Raw genomic sequence first — 23,798 nt, 5'->3', positions numbered from 1 at the left:
GTTATCTTCCCATCCTAAGGCATTTTCCCATTTTGCTTTAGTGCGTGGTGGTGGCAGGTGGCCCCTATCTACGAGAGCTCTATATATATTGCTCTATATATTTTTGTCATAAGACCTTTCGTACCTAGGTGTTTTACCTAGGCCCTGCTGTGCATTTTCCAACTCTTCCTTGGTCACAAAAATCCCATCCTTCCACATATGGCCTGCCCTGATTAGAGCCTGTTTGTATTCTGGCTGGAAGCGGATTGGATCCATAATAGAATCCCTAACGGGGGGCCTAATGCAATTAAGGGGGGAAGGCCAGGTTGTGACTCCATCCATGCTTGTTTTTTTGTTTGCTCCATATAGGCCACAACGCTTCTAAGACCAGATGTTCTCGTGCCCTATGCAGGATCGATTTGAAGGGGGCCCACAGCCATACCTCAGGGTTACTGGGGCGAAAAGGCAGTTTTCCAGATGAACCCACTGTTTGTTCTTTGACTCTCGGATGTGGTCAACAAGGATTTGCAGTTGTGATTCCCTGTGGTACTCGTGGAGGTCTGGATATGGTCGGCCTCCTTTCTCCTTTGAGAGAATCACTGTGTTGTAAGAAATTCAAGGTATTTTCCGCTCCCAGAGGAAGGTCACAGGGCACTTTTAGCTGTGGTAAGGAACGAATCCGGGAGCACGATGGGGAGAGATTGAAACAGGAACAGAAGCCGTGGCAGGATATTCATTTTTATGGCGGTGAGCCTACCCGCCCAAGAGAGTCTCAGTTTCCCCCAGTTCTCTAGGTCCTGCTGAATCTTGGCCCAGAGCAGTTTGTAATTAGCCTGGTATAGGTCGCGCAGTTGTGTGGTTATTGTAATCCCCAGATAGCGTATGTTGTCATGTGTGACTTTGAGGCCTCAATTCTCTAGATTAGCGTCTGGCTGTGAGTTAACTTCTGTAAAGGGGAGGGCTACTGTCTTACTATGATTTATGCGGAACCCTGAATGTGCCCCATATTCCTCCATTCTGTCCACAAGGGCAGGAAAGGATTGCAAGGGATGTGTGACCTAGACCAGAACGTCGTCTGCAAACAGATCTAATTTGTACTCTACCACATTTCTCGAGGCCCTTTATCCTATTACATTTCTGATAGTCTGGGCCAGGGGCTCCATGACTAAAATGAAGACCAACGGTGAAAGAGGGCACCCTTGCCTAGTTCCTCTGGTTAGTGTAAATTAAGGCGATGCCACCCCATTGACTATGACCCTGGTGCGAGTGTTGTTATACAGAGTTTGTGCACCTGACCCTATTCCGGACCCAGGCCCGTCTTTTGCAGAATTTGTGTCATGAAGTGCCACTCTACCCGATCGAAAGCTTTTTCGGCATAAACCGAAATCAGGGTGGGGTCCACGTCATTTGCATTGATCGAAGCCATTAGGTCTGTTTTGCAGACATTGTCGGGGCCCTGCCTTTCTTTAACATACCCTACTTGGTCATTCTGGACAAGCTGGGGGAGGACCTTGGTCAGTCTATTGGAAAGGATGCTTGCATATATTTTCACATCTACGTTTAGTAGAGAAATCGGTCTATATGAGCAGCATTCCACCCTACCCCTTTCCTCCTTTGGTATGACAATAATCTTAGCTTCTGTGAAGGACGGTGGGGCTTGCCTGGGGGCCATAATTTTGTTAAACAGAAGGGATAGGAATGGGGCAAGGGCTCCTCTCAACCTCTTGTAATACGCTGGAGTAAATCCATCCGAGCCTGGTGCAGACCCTGCTTATAGGTGTGAAATGGCGTGGTCTACCTCTTCTGATGTTATAGGGGCATTCAGCTTGTCTCGGTCTGAGGATTGTATTGGGGGAACATGACCCTGGCCATGAACTCCACTGTGCTTTTTTTGTGAGGGGTTGCAGTCTGAGGTGTATCGCTGTTCGTAATATTGGGCAAAACGGGTAGTGGTGTCAGCTGGGTTCAGTAAGGTGGTTCTTGAGGAGGAGTTTATTTTGTGGACTGCCCTCTCCGCTCTCTGTTTTCGGAGTCTGGCCGCGAGTCAAGTGTGTGCTTTGTCCCCCTTCTCGAAGTATCTCTGTTTAACATATCTAAGGTGAATCAGGGCCTTCTCCTGCCAGACCTCTTTTAGTTCCTGCCTGAGGCTCCTGATTTCCTCTTTGGATTCAGACGTGCCTCCCTTCTACAGATCTAAGGCTGCTTCCTTATCTTTGATTGCTTTCTTGATTTGGGCTTCCCTGAGGAGTTTTATTTTTTTCACCAAGGCTCACTGTGCTATTAGCAAGACCCTCATTGTTGCTTTTGCCGCTTCCCATACCGTGGTGCGGGGGGATTTCCCCTGTATCTTTTCTTTTAAAGAATTCCTCTGCTTTCTCATCTAGCGATTCCCTGAAGAGCTAGTCTTTGAAGAGCGTATCATTGCATGTCCACCGTTTGTCTATAAGCCTACCCAGGCCCAGGTCGAGGCCTATGGTGACCATATCGTGGTGGGACCACCCCACAACCTCGATTGTGGCATTATTCATCAGATGTTCAAGGTCCTCTTCCAGGAAGAACTAATCTATACGGGAATAAGTTTGACGTGGGGGGGATAGAATGTATATGTTTTGCTTAGCGGGTGCTGGGTCCTCCACGCGTCAATTAACGAATGATCTGTGATCAGGTCTTGAAAGGATTTCCTGTCTATCGGGGGTGGGGCTCCCTCTCTGTAGGATCTCCAGTCCAGGTCTGGGTTCATAATAAGGTTAAAGTCACCCCCACAGATCAATGAGATCTTTCTTTCCCAATCTAGTTGCAAAAAGAGATCTCTGCAAAAAGCTAGCTGCTGGGTACTTGGGGCATATGTAGAGCATAAGGTTACTGCTTTGGACCTAATGGATCCCTGCACTATAAGGAACCTTCCACCCGTGTCTCTGTGCGTTTTGCGATATTTGAAGCTCGAGGGAGGAGCGATACAAAATACCCACCCCACCTTTATACCCATCCCACCTTTCTTTTCCGGCCCTGATGCCCACAAGTCTCCTTCCAGGTTTCTACCTCTTAGAGTGAACTCCTCTGTGTCTAAATTTGGTTTCCTGCAATAAGAGGATGTCCAATTTGGCCTGCTGGAATGCCCTGAGGGCAAGTTGAGGCCCTTGACGCTTGAGGTCCCCATGCAAATAGTGTCACCCGCCATCTGAGTTGTGCAAAATATGTGTTTTCAGAGGCCAGGCATGCTGTGTCCTACCCAATAGGTGTTGGTTCTCATTTCTTAAGTGTGCATGTAGCTCATGATAGTGTGCTTTCGGTATCGGACTGCGTGTGTCCCTTGCCTGTTTGAGATGTGGACTGCATGGATTGGTCTCCTGATCTTTCAACTTCCCATCGCCCCCTCCCCCTGGTACCCTGAATGGACCCCCGTGTACCCCACTCACCCCCCGCTGAAAGGAAGAAAAGAAATTAAAAAGTAGAAGAAGAAGAAGGCTTTCTCCCAACATTGGAGATGCCCTAGGTGTCAACATCGGGCCACACAACAGGTGGAGCCCCAAGAACCCTTTGTTCATACATTACTTCCTGCCACTGACTGTTGATTAGCATGAGTGCGTAATAGTAGCATATTTGTATGCCAAGCCCGATTTACCATATGTAGTGGTGCTTTGGTGGGGTGTTGGGGGTGAGGGCAGGAGAGGGAGAAGCCCCCACCATGGCACTGTGGGGTTCTTTCTTTCTTGATTAATTGTTCGAGCTCTGTCTCTTTCGTTTCGTTGTGAGCTCAGTTGCCCCTCCAAGGCCCGATGGCGTTACAGTTCTCGCAACTTAGTATCTCCCGTTTAGGGGTGTTCAGTCTTGTGAATTTCCTCTTGCCCTTTGTGCGGCCTCACTGTGGCCAAGGTCTGGCTGGCTTCCTAACTGGTTCTAATGAGGATAGCATATCTTCTCCTTACGTTGGGCCTTCCTTGTCTTGCAGACTTATTAATGCACTGGTCGCCTACACTTCCGAGACCACCCTATATTCCTCCTCAGCATAGGTAAATGTGAGCTCAAAAGGAAAACGTCATCTGTATCACGTTTTACCCTCTTGCAGCCAGGATGTCATGGGTCGGCAGGCTCTTCTCCGGGCCAAAGTCGTGGCTGATAGGTCTTGGTAAATCTTAACCCTGGAGTCTTCAAAGTTGATGAACTCTCTTTCCCCGGCATGTTTGACAATCTCCACTTTGTGCCTATAATGGTGGCATTTCACCAGAACTGATCGTGGGCAACTTGGGGGAGGGAGGGGCCTGCTTGGTACACTCTTTCGAATTCCAATTCTGGAGGTAAGGGTGTGGGTAGGAGGGCGGTTATCAGTGCTTTGATCTTTCTTTCTAGGCTCGCTGGTGTCTCGTTGGGAGTTTCTTTGAGGCCTTGAATTCTAATGTTTGCTTTCCTCTCCCTGTTTTTAAAGTCGTCGACTTTGGCCTCCAGGTCTTGATTCCTCTGCTCCAAATCTTGGAACCGGCCTTCAGTTTTCAATTCTGCAATGTCTGCTGATTGTTAGTAGTTCTCCAGAGCTTCAATTTTATCTTCAATCCTATGCACTTTCTCCTGGAGAGTGGAGACTGTTGTGGTCATGCTGTTTCTAAATGAGCAAATCTCATCGAGTACTAGGCGCACATCCGCTTTAGTTAATGTTTCTTGATATCCCCCAGGATGAGAGGGATCAAAATTCCTGCAGTCTCTGGGCTGTAGAGGGGTCATTCTCACTCTGCATGTGCCTTTCACTATTTCTGCTCTTCCTAAGGGACATAGCTGTCGTCTTGGTGGATATGTTGCAGGGGTGCTTCTGTCTCCCCTATTGTTCTGCTGCGAGCTGATGTTTTAAGTGATGCTGCATGCGCATGTGGTACTTCTTGCGGGCACTCTCACAAGGGAAGGAAAGGGACGTTTGGCCGGTCCGCCTACTCGCCACTAATTTATTACTCCCAGCAGTAGTTGTATACAGCCTCTGGGCGTCTCAGCAGGGCTGGGGGGAACCGCTGGTGGGTAGAGTACTCGGTCTTGGATGGACGATTCCTTGGGTAGGCCCTCTTGGAGCCTGACCACCTTCTTTGCTGGTAGCCTGCCCATGGCTCTGAGCAGGGACTTGGCAAAGGCACAGCACCAGGGTAAGGCATGGTGTTTCTTTGTCTCCCCTTGTCTTGGGGGGGGGGGGGGGCGCAGGAGTACGAGTCTCATTTGTTTTCTTTTGTGTGGCATGAAACATGGAGTGTGTTTCGGTATGGCCGCCTCAGGGAGGCTGCCTGCTCCTGGTCTGGGCTGTGCTCTTGCAGGAGAGTCTTGGGGCAGTGGTTCTTACCGTTGTTGTTGGAGCGAGGTTGCTCTATGCTGAGTGCGGTGGGAAGCCGAGTTCGCCTCCCTTGTGTTGTTAGCTGACTGTGGAGGAGGGGTTCCCCCTTCCCCGCTGAGGAGTTCGAGGTTGTGTGCTTCCCAACTATTTCACCGTGGGATCAGGCGATTGCTTATAGTGTTGCAGGTCTCAGAAATGCACAAAAAGGGGTGGGGGCCCTCGACCTCCCAGAAATGTGCCTCCACAGCTTCTGTTGGGGGCTATGCTTGTCAGGGGACTCTTCTCCCTGTCCTGTGCCCTTTACTGCTGTCTGATATGAGAGCCCCCTGGTCCTGACTGCCAGACTCAGGGGGTTTGGGGGAGGAACAGGGCTTCTGCATCTGGTGTTGCGTCTGTGCTGAGCCTGGGCCTGATTCTATGACTTTTGAGCGGTGGCTGGTGGGTTTCTCAGGCTGCGCTCTGTGGGCCACACGCTGTTTCTTCACTGCTCCCGCTCGCTTACTGTATCTCGCAGTGGCGAAGCTCAGGACGCTTCTTCAGAGCTGAGCCACCGCAGGCAGCTTCGGTGCTCCTCCTGTTTAGCTCGGCAGCCCAGTGGGTTGTTTTGCTCGGATCTCGCCGTCTTCTCAGGACGGCTAGCGGACGCTGACTCTGTTTCGGGCAAAATAACAGCTGTGAGCCCACGTGGCTGGTCTTGGCAACGGCTCCGCCGTTGTGTATGCTCCGCAGGCCAGGGGCCTCTGCTTCACTTGCTCCGTTTGTGGTGAAGAGGTATCCGATTCTTCCCAGGAATTGGTACGCTTATGGCTGGCTCCTTCTTCTTAGTTTGTACCTCGTTGGGGCTGCTTGCGGGCTGGGCAAGCTTGGATTCTCTGCTATAATCCTAGGGTTCTGAAGGAGCTGAGCACTCAGGCGACCATTTCGGTGCACCCCCTGGTGGTCTCCCCGACATATTGTTTCTTGAACAATTTCCTTTTGCATACATTATTATCCCACACCATTTGTATTTAGAAGAAAGGATTGGCAATAGGATTATTAGTATAGGCCCTTTTATGTTCACAGAGACACCACTAGGACTGTTATTTTTCCTTTGATGGTCGTAGCTTGCTTCTATCCTTAGATTTAGGTTTAGATGGGCGTTCAACCCATTGAAGTTCAATAAACACCCTTGAACTGTGATCACTTGTGTCTGTCTTCAATGTTTGATACCATGCCTTCCTTACAGTCACACAACCAGACATAGGGTTAAGGGATATGGACTGTAGCCTCCCCAACACCAGGCTGAGAAGGGTCGCTATCCTCACCTAAAAGGGACAGACCACTGGCTCTGTCACATCATGGATGCAGCACTGATAGGAGGAGGATCTCCTGAGGATCTTTCTGCGAGTAGTCTCTCACAAAGGCCAGGGTAACTCCTTCTACTTCAACTTGCTGGATCTCATTGCACTTTTGCAGTTATCTTTCGATTTATTATAGGTGTGACTGTTCAGGTCCTCACAGACTACCACCAACATGCACCATTTCAACAAAATGGGTGGTGTGAAGTAGTTGAAGCCCTGCATGGAGGCCATGCTACTGTGGTTTTGAGTGATCAACAACAAGATGACCATATCAGCTTCTTACCTCACCAGCAGCCAGAAACACTCAGGTTGGCACTCCTACTCATCTCTCAGCATCTCCCATGAGTTGGAGCTAAGCAGAGATACTCTGGAGCATATATTCTCCATGTATAGGTGTGATGCTGGAAATGCTTTAATGGGACATGTCCTCCCAGTGCCTACCCTACTACTTCCCTAGTGTGTGCTTTCTTTGTTTTCTGCACAGGAGTCCAGTTGATGATGTAGAGAAGCAGGTGTACATGTCACTTATGGAGCCCACCCCATCCTCTCTGTCATATTGGAAGAGCAGCAAGAAAGCACTGAGCATGACACCTGGTATCATCCCAATACTGCATCGAATATATGAAAGATGTTATGCACTCATACAACCATCCGAATTTCTGCAGACACCAATGGACATAGAAGAACTATAAGTAAAGTTTGATAGGTCTAAGGTGACGTCATGAAGCAAAGAGACAAGGACGCACTGAAACGATATATTAATGCTCAAAGAATGAAGAGGTGACTGAAGTAAAGTGAGCATAAATGCAAATGCGAAGAAATCATATATGCTGATAAAATAAGTGAAAAGAAAAGAAATGCAGTAGATGTATATACGCAGAAACACACGGTAGATAATAAATATAGAAGCTTGATATAGTAGAAAATATAACACAGGTAAAGCTGCCATGTTAAGAAGATGGACGTCGGTTTCGTATAATAGTGAGCTAAAAGCCGCATGGAGACAGACCAAGGCTGCAGAGCTGACAGGCACTGGAATACAGATTCATGCAAGAACAAAGAATATTTACTTGGCTCAGGATCAACGATGTCACAGTGAGAAGCAACTGCAAGTCACATAAGGAGTAGAAGAGGATAAGCCATGTATGTAGGACATAATTCTCTTAGATTAGGCAAAGGAGTAAACATTTGCAAGTGCCAAGTATTGGACAATAAAAGATGCAGAAAGCTTATGCAAGACTGAGCAACCAAGCTTCTAGAGGCCAAGAAGAGTAATAGCACCTTGTATAATTGAATCAAATAGCACTAAATAAGAGGGCAGAATGGACAAATTCATGGTGATCTCACACGTGGTGCAAAAACAGAAACAGGCCTATTCATAAAGCTCCAGACGAAGATAGCAGTGTACCTTCATGCCCTTTTAAAGTTCACGGGAAGAGAACAGTCAGCAAAGTGAACTACAACGAAGAGGCCTTGGCTTAGGGCCTAAGTGATTCCCCGCACCTGGTTTTCGTTTTCCTTACTTGCTGCTAACGAACCGAATGTCCAAGGTTGGAAGAGAGTGGCAACCAATTAGGATGGCCTATGGGATGATGACGATCATACATTGTTTCAGAAGCCAATCGGCTGCTATTATTCTACTATTATCTGTATTATACGTAGTTAGAGGTTGTTCGAGGAGTGCCTACTTGGTAAGGGGCAGCCAATGATGTTACTAACACCTAAATAAACTATAGGTATGTATGTTCCCTATCCCTGCGCCCGATACGGTTCTACTATTTGCCACGTAGGATGATGTAATAGCTGACTTATATATTGAGGTAAAGCCCTTGCGTAACTGAAAGATATTTGAGAGTGTGTGAGCTGTGATTTCTTATGTTTGCCAGATTTCCCTACTCTTTGCACTGATAATAAAGTAGTACTTTGCCATATTCTTTGAGTCTGTCCGGTTATTTGGGCCTGAAATCAGTTATTGTGGTCATCCCATCCAGCACTTTATACGCCCCAGGTGCGTCTGCACAGTGAACAAGACTCATAGACCACCTCTATGGCACCCATGGGTAGGAGTACTCCTTAGTACCTTTAGTGTGTGTTTTTGGCCACCTGTGTGTTGCCCCACTGAGGGTGGCAGCTACATGCTGAATTTGCAGTGGCTCTTGGTCTCCTCCATTTTGGTCTGCCACAGGAATCAATGGGTTCCTGAGCAAAGGCAAGATGGCCACTGTAAACCTCATGGCTTTCTGCCTTTCCCTGTTGTTTCTAAAAGTCCTGAGAAGCTCTGTCCCTGTCCCCCTTAACCCTGATTGGGTGTTGGGTGGAAGGACCATCTATGGCTCTGGGGCTTCCCTCTGCTTAATTGGTAGGAGTCTTCCCCGGAGACTGTTTGTTTTTGGTTATACCCTAGAGGTGGGGCCTGACTGAATGGAAAGAAGAGTCCACTCACATTCTGTGTTGTGGCTGACAATGTCTGTGGTCCTTCCTGAGCCAGCCCTGTCTGAAACTGAGTGAATACTCTGAAAGGCTGAGAGTTGTCTCCAATACACATCCACTGTTTTGGGAGAATGGACTGAATGCCTGTGAGCCTGATTGGGTTCTGCGTGAATGCACTAGTGGGTCATTGGCTGGCTGAGCCTAGCTCAGCCTGAGTGAAAAGGGGAAATTGTGTATATTTGTGTATATCAGAAGACTCCTCACCTACCTTTGTGTAAGAAGCTTGGAGTTTTCCTAGAAGCCTGTATCCTGAATCCAGTTGGAGGAAGAAGTTCTGCTGCTGCAACCCTTCATCAAATCCAAAGGCTGCTGTGCTGATTCAAGGACTGATAAGAGAGGTCCTGGGTGCCTGCCGTTCTGCAGAGTTATATGTTTGGGTCCTGAAGAAGAATACCCGGACCTCTTGTGCTCAAGAAGTCCACCAGCGTCGTCCAGGGTCTGGAGGCTACCTGTGACGATTCGAAAGCAAGAGTGCGGTGTATCGCCCAGAAGAGTGGGTACCCTGGCTTAGTGTTACTTGACACCCAGAGCTTGCCAAGTTCCAACCAACTGAAGAAATCCCCAAGTGGCACTGCAACCAGGACATCTGTCCACTTTCCTACAGCTTAGCAGGTCCAGAGTCGCTGACTGCCGAGAAGTTCCCGTGGGTGGGTTTCCTGCCACATCGCATCGAAGTACGAGTCCTCGGGTCCAGACTTGGTGGAGGTCTGCAGGGTAGTGCCGTGCTCAAGTCCAATTCGCCAGAAGCCATCCTGTTGTCTGTGCTGTGGCTACAGCACTGAAGAACTGAACAGGGGCAAACCGCAAACTGACAAAACCTGACACCTACTTCAGTCACTGCACCCGCCTCCACTGCAGGTCATCGATGGAAACCAAAGGACACATCCTCACCTCTCTTGTCGAGGTCCACAGTGGGTTTAATCTTCATGGCACATCCACAGCCGGTGTAGTAACCCAACCAAGGAGATCACCACGCAGCCTTTCTGACACTGCTTGGTTCCCTTCTCCTACTCAACAGCAATGACCCAGCGACTCCTTCCTCTAGGGGGCGGGAGGGGTCCTTCCTCGAGGATCATTGAGTAAAGCTGAGACTTCACCTCTTTGCCTTCCAAGGCCCCCAAGGTACTTTGACAGAAGAGGGTCTCCCTCCTGCAGGGGTAACACAAGGGTTATGGATTCATCCTAAGCCTGACTCCCATGCTGCTTCCCAGGTACTTGGTGGTGTGACCTTTAGAAGCAAGAACAGACAATGAACACATAAGGACTGGGCATTAATATAAAAGCAAAGTATAACTTACCCTTGTTTTGCAGGTTGCCCATGTTGGGGGGGCGGGGATCTCCACACAGTGTTGCCTGTTAACCCCTAAAAGCATTCTGCCAGTCTTCTGTAGTAATTGCCTGCATTTCTACAGTTGTGCTTTGAGGTTCAAACCATGCTTAGTCATTTAATGCATTTTATGAAATATACCAGTTAGTGCATTATTGCTGAATTGTAGAATAACTGTGGTACATCATAGTAAGGTACATATTGTGTTAGGGATTACAGTAGAGTTTCAAACTGAGCCTTATTTACATGTACATATTCACCTAACCCTAATCTGTATTTAATCAAAATAATTGTGCTATTCTGCTAGCACATGACATAGTGTGTAGACGTTCCTTTGTGGGGGCTTGGAGATTCATTGTACCCAAGAACCAGCCTGCTTTTCTTGCCTTTGAGTCTCAGGCTTTGCTGCTCGGCCATTGCTACCCTTTGAGAGTCTCAGCAGGTGTGCCTCTGTGCCTCTACCCCAACCATTGTGAGTAGTATCACAGATAAAACCCCTCCAGTCTTTACAGTGGCCTTCTGCAGATCAGCCTGTTTGCTTCCCGCTAGAGCAATATGTGGCAGTCCTGCTTCAGGGGTGTTCCTGGATAGGTACTGTGAATTCCCTGGAGTTCGACCTGGTATATACATTCCCTCCATGTGTGCAGAATTCATTGGCTCTGATGAAGTTTAAGCATAGAGGAACAACCATTATCTAGATTGCTCTAGACTGGGCACGGAGCATGTGTCACACAGCATGCTATACGTGCTGCTATGTCCTTTTAGGAGAAGCCCTTGGATGCAGCCTTGTGATGAAGTGCTTCACACCAGTGCCAGAACACTGACCCTACATGTCTGGCTATTGAGAGATTGAGGTACAATAATTGGCATCTCTCAGAGGGAGGTTCTTTGTCTGGTACCACCGGCAAGACAGCAGTTCACCAAGTCAAGTTCATCGTGAGTACCATGTTAGTGGTATTGACCCATTATCATGCCCCACAGGCACAGCCCTTGAGGTACTCTTACATTTCGTCAAATCAGGTCCCAACATTGGGAGAAGCCCCCTCTTTTTTAAGAGGACGCCCAAGCAAAGTTCTTTCTTCCCGATTCCTATAGTACTGCCATTTTTAAAAGTAATAACATGTTTTTCCACCAAAACCATTCCTAGTTCCCAGTTGAATCTTAACTTGGTGCTCACCTTGTTAATGGCAGTTCCGTATGAACCTCTACAATTCTGTTGTGTGAGGCTGTTTTCCTTTAAAGTTGCCTTTCTGGCCCTTCGGCCTTGCACGATCAGTCTCTCCTCACGTCTTAAATTCTGAAAAGACAGTTACTCTGAAGGTAAAACCATGGCAGGGACTTGGCGTTGGTGAATAGAATCTACCTCCTCATTCAGGCATGGATGGCCACTCACGGTTTAGAGCTGATAATCCTCGGTACCCCTTCCAATATCTATAAACTAGGTCAGGAATACGCCTCTTTCATCATTGATGGCAACAATACCATAGTCTCTAAGGAGGTGTGAGGTGGTCAAAGAGGCAACAGAATCAAGGGAGGATCCTATTCTAGTAATGAGACCCAGCCAACAAAAGGTTTACACAGCAAATCAAAAGAAAACTACATGTCCCAGAAACCACCACGAGAAACGAAACCAAGGAGGGGGAAGAGACAGAATTAAAAAGGGAAAACGGCATAGGTACAACCCAATCATACAGCATGGAAATAGGTGTACCAGAGATTGGCACTGGTATAAAGCAGTCAGCCCGCATGTAGATCGGTGGCCCCAGAGACATACAGGGTGGGGTCAAACAGTGTATGAAACTGGGTGGACTGAGGAAAGAAAACGCTGTGCAGGTGTGGGGAATGGGAGGGAAAACTGGCTGGAGACTGAAGGGAGGGAAGGAGCAGAGAGGGCCTTAAATGCAGCAACAGAGAGCTCACCAGGTGTTTCTGATTACAGCTGCAAGCCGAGCCGGAGACCAGAGAGGAATGGAAAGGTGATTGTGACTGGGCGTACTAGAAGGCTCACTGAGAGGCACAGGGGAGATCCCTATCAGAGGCGGACTCGCTGAGGAGAAGCGCCAGCCGTCAACCATTAATCAAGGACTGTGCCTTCCATGTGGATTTTTGTTTTTTTTGTTTTCTTAACCCAGTGAACAGAGGGTGAGTCAGTCCGTGGAGAAAAAGAATTAAGTTGACTTTATTTTCCCTTTTAAAGATGCGAGAAGCCAAGTGGAGCTTCTTTTTGAACTCTGGACTGCATTAACCCTTTCACGGAAACCAAACCTCATGCAAACTAATACCGTTTGATGTGTACAAGGAGAGCTGTTCTTTAAGTTAACACCGCAATAAATCTTAAAATTGCTAAACCTACATCCGACTACAGCCTACTATTTTACAGTGGTGGCAGCGGTGGGATTCAAGAGAACGCCCAAGCAGAAGACATTGAAGCTGTGGTAAAGGCACTCGCAGAAGGGCAACAGCAGCTGCAGCAACTTTTACAAGTGCAAAGTCACCAGGCGCAGGCGGACAGACAAGCCCTCCAACAGGCCATACAAGTGCAAAGTGCTGCCCAAGAGCAAGGACGGGAAGCTTTAAGAATACTGGGAGAAGCAGTGGCCACGAACCGGACGCATCCAGTAATACCGCCTACGGTATTACAAAAGTACCAAGTAGTAGAAAACCCCAGTTTTTTCTTCGTAAATTTTGAGAGAATAGCTAGAGCAGCCCAATGGCCACAGGACAGATGGGCTTTCTATCTGGCTCCCTTGCTCACAGGGGTAATGCAGGGGGCATACCAAGCGGCTAACCCCACCGGAGACACTCCTTATACCGAGATTAAAAAACTGTTTTGGAAAGACTCGGCATGGATGAAGAATACTACAGGCTCAAGTTTCGAGAAACCCGATTGAAACCAGGAGAAAGTCCAAGACAATTGTTCTACAGAGTACAAGATTTGGCGGAAAAATGGCTGCAAACAGGCACAGCCACAATAGGACAGATTAAGGATAAAGTAATGATGGAACAGTTCATTGATGCCTTACCAGGACCAATTCAGAGGTGGGTGAGGCAACATCACCATCTATCACTGGCCGAGGCAATAGACGTGGCAACAGCATATCAGAAGGCAGGGAGCACCGACCTTTCCCGGCCAACCAATTGAGACCAAGTGTGGAAGCTTCCCAAGTACGTATCGGAACCTATAAAGGACCAGGAACCGAACCCAGGAACAAGGCCGAAACCCGACCCACTAATGGGGCTGGCTTAAGCAAAGGACAGGCACCCCAATGTTTTGAGTGTGGAGAGTGGGGGCATATTGCGCGTTTCTGTTCCAAAAAACCAAAAATTGAACCAATGGAAATCGGTTCCATACAAGCGCAGGAATACCGAAGGAAACGACTACCTTACGTGATAGAGGTCACAGTCGATGGACATCCCCGTCAAGCAATGATGGACAGCGGAAGCCGACAGACGGCCATACAGCCCCATGTGAGCGAGCAAGATAGCGAACAGGTGAGAACCATTGACATAAAGTGCGTGCATGGGGATGTAAAAGGGTATCCATCTGAAGACATTGTGTTGGGAATACAGGGGCAGGAGATGCCAATCAAAGCCGCCGTTATTCCTACCTTGCCCGCTCCGGTGCTAATAGGAACAGATCTACCTGAATTCGATAGATGGTTGAGAGAAGACCCGTTTTCACAAACAGAACTATTGGGGGCATGTAGTCGGGAAAAATTATCTAAGGCCCAGAAAAGGAGAAACCGAGTGAATCAGGAAGCGTATAAAGACATTTCCATTATAGACTGGAAGGTGTGGGACCATATGCCTTCATTTCGAACAGAAACAGGGCTGGATTAAACATTAAAAAGGGCCAGGGAACAAGCTCTAGACACTAGTGGGGTCCAACCTCCTACTCCCTACTTTAAAGAGAAACGGGGGTTAATCTATCGAATAACCCAAGGATCTGATAACATAATGAAGGAGCAATTGTTGGTTCCCCAGTCCTACAGGAAAGGGCTGATTCAGCTGGCACATGACCACACCACAGGGGGACATCTAGCTGAGAACAAGACCATAAAAAGGGTGTTGCAAAATTTCTATTGGCCCGGAGTTTACGCTGAGATAACCAAATATTGCCAAGAGTGTGATATATGTCAGAAAACAAGCCCCCATATTCCAGCACGAGCACCTTTACAAAGAATGCCATTGATCAAAGAGCCATTTCAGAGGATAGGGCTAGACATTGTGGGTCCAATGGAGCCTACCAGCCGAGGATACCGGTTCGTACTAGTGGTAGTGGACTATGCCACTAGATATCCAGAAGCATTTCCATTAAAAGTAATGTCTGCCAAACAAGTATGTGATGTACTTTTACCCTATTTCGCTAGAGTGGGGATTCCCCTGGAGATTGTAACAGACCAAGGACGTAATTTTATGTCGAACGTTATGAAAGAAGTATGCAAGACCCTTGGCATCAACCATTTAAGGACCTCGGTGTACCATCCACAGACTGATGGGCTGGTGGAAAGATGTAACAAAACCATCAAACAAACGATAAAAAGAGCAACCAGCCCCACTGGTCTAGGGTGGGTGAAAGTACTGCCATGGGCATTGATGGTTTTACGTGATACACCTCAATCCTCAACAGGGCATTCCCCATTTGAATTATTATTTGGGAGACAGCCAAAATCTATCTTGGGATTACTAAAGGACACTTGGGAACAGCAGGAAGAAACAACCCTAACAGAATATGTGAATGAACTAAGGGATCACCTGGGAAAACTCAGAGACTATGCTCAGGAAAACCTGGGGCGAGCTCAAGAAACGCAAGAGAAGTATTACGACAAAGGAAGCAGACCTAGGACGCTTAAAATAGGAGACAACGTGCTGGTGTTATTACCCACTCACACGAACAAAATGCTCGCCCAATGGAAAGGCCCATATAGTATAACAAAGGTGTTGGGTCCAGTTAATTATGAGGTGGAGCAAACTATCACATTAATTTACTCAAGTTGTGGAAAGAAAGAGACTCAGCAATATTGTGTACGTCTCTAGTAGAGATGTCGGTCCCGGAACAAATGGTCACACATTCGGCTGGTAACCTACGAGATGTGGGCTTGGGGGAACAATTAAGCGACACCCAAAGAATTGAATTATTTGACACCCTGGGCCCTGTAGCAAAGACATTCTCGAGTCTACCTGGAAGGACTCATATGGCTACTCACTCAATCCCAACCGAGGCAGGCAAGATTATATGCCTCCGACCCTATAGAATCCCTGAAGCAAAAAGAGGGGAAATAGCGCAAGAAATAGAGAGTATGCTGAAATTGGGTACCATTATTCCCTCCAAGAGCGCATGGTGTTCACAGGTGGTACTAGTACCCAAACCAGATGGTACCACCCGGTTCTGTATGGACTTTAGACAACTAAACGCCATTTCCAGATATGAAGCCTACCCTGTGCCCCGAATAGATGAGCTAATAGAGAAACTGGGGGCTGCATCCTTTTTGAGTACATTGGACCTAACCAAAGGATATTGGCAGATACCGCTCAACCCAGCGGATCAGGAGAAAACAGCCTTTGCAACACCTCAAGGTCTATTTCAGTTTACGGTGTTACCATTTGGGTTGCACGGGGCTCCTGCCACTTTTCAGGCCTTAATGGATAAGGTACTAAAACCTCATGAACTATACGCAGCTGCCTATTTGGATGACATAGTGATTTTTAGTAAAACCTGGAAGGAACATTTAGAACATCTAATCAAAGTAATTACGTCCTTACAAGAGGCAGGACTGCATATCAACCCCAAGAAAACCAAGCTGGCAGCCAAAACTACCAAGTATCTGGGTTATTCTGTAGGAGGTGGAGTAATCACACCGTTGGTGGACAAAATACAGGCTTTTAAAAAATTACGAATACCGGAAACCCGGAAAGATATCCGAGCCTTCCTAGGGTTCGTAGGGTATTATAGAAGATTCATACCGCATTTTTCTACCATAGCAGCACCACTGACAGACGCCTTAAAAACCAACCGGCCACTTCAAATCAAGCCAGAAGCTGTGCAAGCTTTTCACCACTTAATTCAACTAATATCAACCCAACCGGTTCTACACTGCCCAGATTTCTCAAAAGCCTTCTATTTACAGGCTAATGCATCAGGATGTGGTCTAGGTGCTGTGCTATCCCAAGGATCAGAACAAGACCTCTGCCCAATAGCCTTCATCAGTAGAAAACTCCTCCCACACGAGATACCATACTCCACCTTAGAAAAAGAATGTTTAGCGATAAAATGGGCCGTTGAATCTCTTCGTTATTATTTACTAGGTCGAAAGTTTACCATCTTTACAGATCATGCCCCTCTTCGATGGCTAGCCACCCAGAAAGACTCAAACCATAGGGTCCTTAGGTGGTTCTTAACCCTTCAACCCTATCATTTTGTTACAGTACATAAACCTGGAAAATATCAGCGAGTAGCTGATTACTTGTCCAGGGCCTTGAACATGCCCGAACGGCCTAGTTCCCGGGGGGGGGGGGGAGTATGTGAGGTGGTCAAAGAGGCAACAGAAACAAGGGAGGATCCTATTCTAGTAATGAGACCCAGCCAACAAAAGGTTTACACAGCAAATCAAAAGAAAACTACATGTCCCAGAAACCACCGCGAGAAACGAAACCAAGGAGGGGGCAGAGACAGAATTAAAAAGGGAAAACGGCATAGGTACAACCCAATCATACAGCATGGAAATAGGTGTACCAGAGATTGGCACTGGTATAAAGCAGTCAGCCCACATGTAGATCGGTGGCCCCAGAGACATACAGGGTGGGGTCAAACAGTGTATGAAACTGGGTGGACTGAGGAAAGAAAACGCCGTGCAGGTGTGGGGAATGGGAGGGAAAACTGGCTGGAGACTGAAGGGAGGAGAGGAGCAGAGAGGGCCTTAAATGCAGCAACAGAGAGCTCACCAGGTGTTTCTGATTACAGCTGCAAGCCGAGCCGGAGACCAGAGAGGAATGGAAAGGTGATTGTGACTGGGCGTACTAGAAGGCTCACTGAGAGGCACAGGGGAGATCCCTATCAGAGGCGGACTCGCTGAGGAGAAGCGCCAGCCGTCAACCATTAATCAAGGACTGTGCCTTCCATGTGGATTTTTGTTTTTTTTGTTTTCTTAACCCAGTGAACAGAGGGTGAGTCAGTCCGTGGAGAAAAAGAATTAAGTTGACTTTATTTTCCCTTTTAAAGATGCGAGAAGCCAAGTGGAGCTTCTTTTTGAACTCTGGACTGCATTAACCCTTTCACAGAAACCAAACCATGCAAACTAATACCGTTTGATGTGTACAAGGAGAGCTGTTGTTTAAGTTAATACCGCAATAAATCTTAAAATTGCTAAACCTACCTACTATTTTACAGGAGGTATAAACCCTCTGCACTGGGCATCCACAAAAGAGTGCATATGACTGCAATCAGAAGCCAATACAATTGGTTATCCACCCATAACAAAATACAATTAAAAATCGCCTCCCTGACACACAAAGCATTGCACAATGTTGCACCTAGCTACCTAACTGAAGAATTATCTAGAAGAACTTCCAGCAGACCTACTAGAACCGTTAATACTAACTGCCTGCTAGTACCCAGATTCAAATCCTCCAAGATCGGCGGCAACAGTTTCCCTGTGAAGGCCGCTAAACTCTGGAACTCCCTGCCACATGAGCTGAGAGCTGACCTATCCTACCCTCAATTCCGAAAGAACCTCATTACCCACCTCAATCTGATCGATAACTAGCTTCCTCTGATACTATTGCATTCCAGCGTTGTCTGCCTCTTAAGATTGTAAATTTCTGCAGACGTTTGTACACTATGATGTAAATAACCCCGTCTTTGTTGTGAAATTTGACTATTTGTATATTGTACATTGTTATATCTATTGTGAAATTTTGACTGCCTGTGTATTGTACTTTATAGACTATGTAACTTTGTAAGCCTTGCATAACCCTGCCGCGCCCTGTTACTCTCGGGTCTGGTGAGCTTTATAAATTCAATAAACAAATACAAAAACAAACAAACCCCTCTTTTTTTACCAAAAGTAATTTCTGAATTTCACTTATAACAGAAAATTATCAGTTTTCTTCCTCCCACCTCATCCTTCAAAAGCTATAGAGCGATTTCACAAGGTCCACTCGAGAAGAACTTTAAAATTCTACATTCATACGACAAATGGATATCGAATTGACAATTGGCCATTTGCAGTGTTTGCTGGCCATAAGAAAGGTGAACTATCTATAGATGGATTGTATTAGGCGCTATGAGCTTGCACACAAGGAGGTACCGAAATGCCTCGGGTCTCACTTAACCAGAGGGTAAGCAGCTACATCTGCATTACAGAGGGGATTCCCTGTTGGAAATCGGTCAGGCTGGTATATAGGCTACCTTACAACACATTACCATTTGAACTCCCTAGCTATTTATGCTACTAGACTAGAGAGGGTAGTTCTTCAAAAATTCAAGGTTTGAAAGATACATTCTTGTCATTCTCCCACCTCTCTATTTTTTTTTGCCATGGCTTTCAGTCTTTTAACGATGGTGAGTCTGATGGATGAATATATCCATTAGAGTAATGCTCTTTCTGATTTATATAATGATTCCTCATCACACCGCCCTCCTGCCCCGCTAGATTGAGTACACAAATTGGTTTAGTTGAAATGTTCTTCTTTTTACGCGTGGCAGTTGTACTGTTCCTCGTGGCTGCCAGGGGAAATGGGTAGAGGAATAGGGAGTGGCAACTCCAGTTATATGTACCAATAACAGAACATCCAGCTCCAAAGGGCGTCAAGCGCTGTAATGGAGCGGTCCTCAGAGCAGCACTATGCCACCGAGTGGCTATCGCAAAGCTTTCTGGTGTAGACTGCGTCTGACGTGGATTTTGAAGGTGAGGATTATGTGGGAGGAATCCTCGTATGCATCACAAAGAATATTACTGAAGGTAAATAATGTATTCTTTAACAGTAATTATCTCGTTTGATTGTGGGAACATTATAAGTGAGTTTCAGTTATTTGCTATGTAGCCATTGAAATACCTGTTAAAGTAAATATAGCCCAATACTAACAATATTATTTTCTTTAGAACTCGGTTTTAGGTTAACCAGTAGGTGGACAGGGAGTAACAAGTGAAACATCCCTATTAGTCAGACGTAACAATGACTCTCTCTCTCTCTCATGCATTCCTACCCGAATGCTTATCCTTATAAACTAAATAACTCCCTGTGTATGTATCGTGTCCGTTGTTTATAACGGCAATGTGTTGTATACTGTACTCTTCCTTATCATGTATTGCACTTCAGTATTCAACTCCCAGAAATAAATAAGACTATAAATTGTCTAATGTGCAGGAGGTCAAATCATACCATAAAAAACAGATCAATTACGTGCTAAGGTAGGTAATTCTCCAGACAGAAAGCTTAAACGGGGTACACTTATGTATGTTATTGTACAATATAAATCGATCTTTACTTACACTTATCTGTTGTCTGAATCTATTTTTACACAGGAATATTTAGAAGCCATCCATAATCTTCATGAAGAGTGGCTCATTAAGCAAATACGGTTCCCGGTGCCTGCTCCAGTGCTGGTTAGTATTGAAAAATATCTAAACTGGCACCCAATTACAGTGTGATTCGTGTATACATGTGACTAGCATTGCATTGGTTTATGTTGTCTACTCAAAAGTTAACCCAAAATATAAATTCCCTTTATTTCCCATTGTATAGGAACATCACCAGCTTGCGAATGGTTGGGAATTGTGCTAAGGCGGCAGTGAGATCAAAAGGCCTGCGCAGTACTTCCCACTTCACCTCCCCACTCACCTCCACAGTACCTTTGCCAGAAACAGTGACATAGACATTTGTAAAAACTGGGTAGCCCCCCACAATTAAGAGAATAACAGATTAGCTGGGAGAGGGGATTAGGTAGCCAAATTAGTGCCAGTGCCAAGGCTCCTACCCAGCGTTGCCTCGAGATGCAGCTGCAGCTTTTCTGCCTGTAGTCTCCGGTCCGCGTCCTCAGAGTCCCGACACCAATGAAGGAAAAGCCACCCAGTGGTAGCTTTTGTTTACTACAGCTTGCTGGCTTTTCCTTCATTAGTGCCGCCAAAGCGAGCACAGCGGCGGGCATCCATTTCACTTGGGGAAAAAAAAAAACACCAATCGTTTTTTTATGTTGCCTATCTATTTTTGGGCGAACCATTCCTTTAAAGGTCTGCTTATTTGACACAAAAACAGAATGGCACAACAGGAGAGAAATAAACCACAAGAGCCCCATCAGCACCAGGGTAATGCTGTGAAGCTGAGAGAGCGCTCAGTGTTTTTACTCGGCTGACTTGGCATCGGCTTGTCCAGAAGGGGTGGGCCGATGCCGTCGCCCATTATGGATGAGCCATCCACCTGTTAAGTTGTCACCTGGAATCCTCAGCTATAAAGGAAAGCACTGGAGACCTCTGCAGAAAGAGCCTGTTGCTAAAGAAAACACAAAAAAACCCAGTAACCTGTGATGACAAAGTGAGAAGGTACTACATTTGTACACCTTACCGTTCGTACACTGCTTTCCTTAGGGTTCAGTGACATTGTATGCTACATATATATATGCAAAGAAGGAAGCCTGAAATGCAGCACTTATCTGTGGGCATTAAAATAATCAGTTAGGTTATGAACACTTTTTGGTAGTATTGCTACGTTTTTGCTTACTTTACTTTCTTTGTATATGCTGCTATTGGTATGCGTTGTGCTGTCTTTCATTTTTGTGTGCAGTAGTATATTTATATAGTAACTGAGGAATTGGTAGCTACTTATCACAGGTTTAACAGTCCACAAAAGGCTAACGGCAAAGCATCATGCATCATTTCACTGTGCAACATGGGAAAAATGTGGATATTGGACCTGTATTATGCATGCTGCACACACTGCTTATGTTTGTACTTGAGTCCGGTTTTGTAATGGAAAGACATGTGTAATGCAATACTGTTTATAGCAATGCCTTGTGTAATTACCTACTTATGTAATGATAGTTCTCCCTATGAACTCTGATAGGTTTATGGCACATAACAAAGACAATCCCTTCTGGAGGCTTTTCATGACAACTACATATACATGTGATGTCATCAGTGATATTTGTGATGTTATCTTTGATGTCATGGGTGTTAGTCCTTGCAGTGCACAATGGTAGCGTGAATTATGGTTGCATAGCATACCATAACTTGCGAATGTCTGGGGTTTTTAGGTTTTGCCTGTAACCATAACGTCCCTTTAGCAACGTTTTCCCATTGAATGTCATACCTTTTGTAGTGGTGCAACTTAACCATAACGTCCCTTTAACAAGGTTTTTTGTTAGTGAATTTCATAGGTTTTTAATAGTGCACTGTAACCATAACGATGCTTTAGGCTAGTTTTTTGCAGTAAAGTGGAAATGGTTTTAGTAGCGCAACTTAACCATAACGTCCCTTTAACAACATTTTTTTTGTGAGTGAATTGCATAGGTTTTTTATAGTGCACTGTAACCATAATGATGCTTTAGGCTAGTTTTGTAAATAAAGCGGAAATGGTTGTAGTGGCACAACTTAACCATAATGTCACTTGAACAATGTTTTTTGTTAGTGAATTTCATAGGTTTTGAATACAGCACTGTAATCATAACGTTGGTATGTTATAGTTTTTGCAGGAAAGATGATAGGGTCGAAGGTGCACACGTGAACCATATTGTCCCTGTAATAATGTGTCTTTCACTGAATTGCATTAGACCTGTACAGGATATGTCAATTAGAAGGGAAAATGCTGTACCTATACAAAATGTGTACTTTCGCAACAAAGTGCACAAAGGCATAAAGTATGCAGCATAAAGGAAAGTACCAACATGAAAAGTGACGTTTGCCTTCATCAATCACCCGTTGCACAATTAAACAAAGAAGGAAGAGGCAGAGGAGCAAACTGCAACTACCGAAAACAGAATGACAAAGCAACGTGGTAAGTAGACAAAAGTGTTTGTTGTAATTGCACATATCTGTTAGTTTACAATAGTAGAAAAGCATTATGTTTTCTGTTTGTGTGCAGCAATGGCTTCTACCCTAGAGTGGCTTGAGGAGAATTTTCCGCATGAAGAAATGAGTGATGACGATAAGCCCATTGTTACCCACCGCACTGTGAAAAGGGAAAGAGTTACTGGAAGGGCAAGCACCCTGGAATGGCTGGAGGAAAAGTTTCTGAATGACCAAATGAGTGAGCATAGTAACCCCATAGGAAGGGAATGAGCTGGCCAAAAGAACACAATCACAATGTAACACTGCATTTCAAGTAACCACATTTGTTCTCTTTTAACAGAACATACCGGAATGCAGAGCTGTACACCAGAAGCGGCACGTTTTGCACAGGAACATACGGCCACCGAAACTGAACTGAACACTGGGCATATCAAAGTTGACCACCTGGATGCCAAAATCGAGCAGTTGCTCCTCCAATTTGCTGCCTTGAGAATGTTTGTAGAAGAACATGCAAGGGGCAAAATAAGATATTGCTGCCCAACTTGCACTTGTCCGCCTTTCCCAATTCCCAGCCCCCCTTCCCTGCAAAATCAGTGGCATGAAAGACGCTTCGATGAGAGCTCAATCCCTTCTTCCCTTCATCAGCACCTTGTTGAAATGGAAACATCCCCAATATATGTATCTATTTCTGGTCCCCCTTCCCGAATAGTCTCTATAAATGTGCGCTAATAAATATTGCAACGTTAATTTGTACAGATTGTGTATGTCCCTTCTTTTTTTTCCGTTTAACAAGGCCATCGTAAGTGAGAAGAGCACAGCACTAGTGGGGATGAATACAAGTAAGAAAAATGGAGGAGGTGGACGACTGCCGCACCTTGCTGCCCTATGTGCAATCACAAGACAATCATTCGTAGGACGCCACTACGGGCCGCATGTTTGCATGCACACATCCGTCTGGAAATAGTAACAGCAGTGTCCGTTTATCTGTGGCACAACTGTGCAGATACGTATATCGTGCTGTGTTACTCCTGGTAACACTTTCCCTGGAGAACATAACCAAATAAACGTGTGGTGTAGTTGTAGTAGTTGGAAGCGTACACCCTCATTCTGCACTTTCTCTTCCATGTAAACATCCCACCTACTGTATAGTGCTCACAACAAGCATAGGTAGAAATGTGCAATGTACGTGAACCATATGTTTAAGTAGGCCGGGGTTGGGAAACGTATTGGTGGTAGAACTATGCACGTGCGACAAAGTGTAATATGCAATATACCTCCGGCAGACAAGCTTGCAAATGGAAAACAATGGCGACATCACCATAGTAACGTATCAATGTTGCACGTCGTCCCTTATT

The 23,798-nt window shown here is 46.0% G+C and overlaps 1 protein-coding gene across 3 annotated transcripts in view; it reads left to right on the top strand.

Annotated features, from left to right (window-relative positions):
- TK2 (thymidine kinase 2) overlaps positions 1 to 23,798 on the top strand; it is a 977,831-nt gene that overhangs the window by 856,166 nt on the left and 97,867 nt on the right. For all 3 annotated transcript variants that reach the window (XM_069653082.1, XM_069653073.1, XM_069653092.1), the window contains one exon: positions 19,966 to 20,046. In XM_069653082.1, coding sequence (XP_069509183.1) covers positions 19,966 to 20,046 — 81 coding nt within the window. The remainder of the gene's footprint in view (positions 1 to 19,965; positions 20,047 to 23,798) is intronic.

Source organism: Ambystoma mexicanum, chromosome 1p (assembly GCF_040938575.1).
Source record: "Ambystoma mexicanum isolate Mex_15411 chromosome 1p, UKY_AmexF1_1, whole genome shotgun sequence".
Classification (NCBI taxonomy): domain Eukaryota; kingdom Metazoa; phylum Chordata; class Amphibia; order Caudata; family Ambystomatidae; genus Ambystoma; species Ambystoma mexicanum.
The sequence above is the reverse complement of the archived record's forward strand: the minus strand, read 5'-3'. Positions and strand labels throughout refer to the sequence as shown.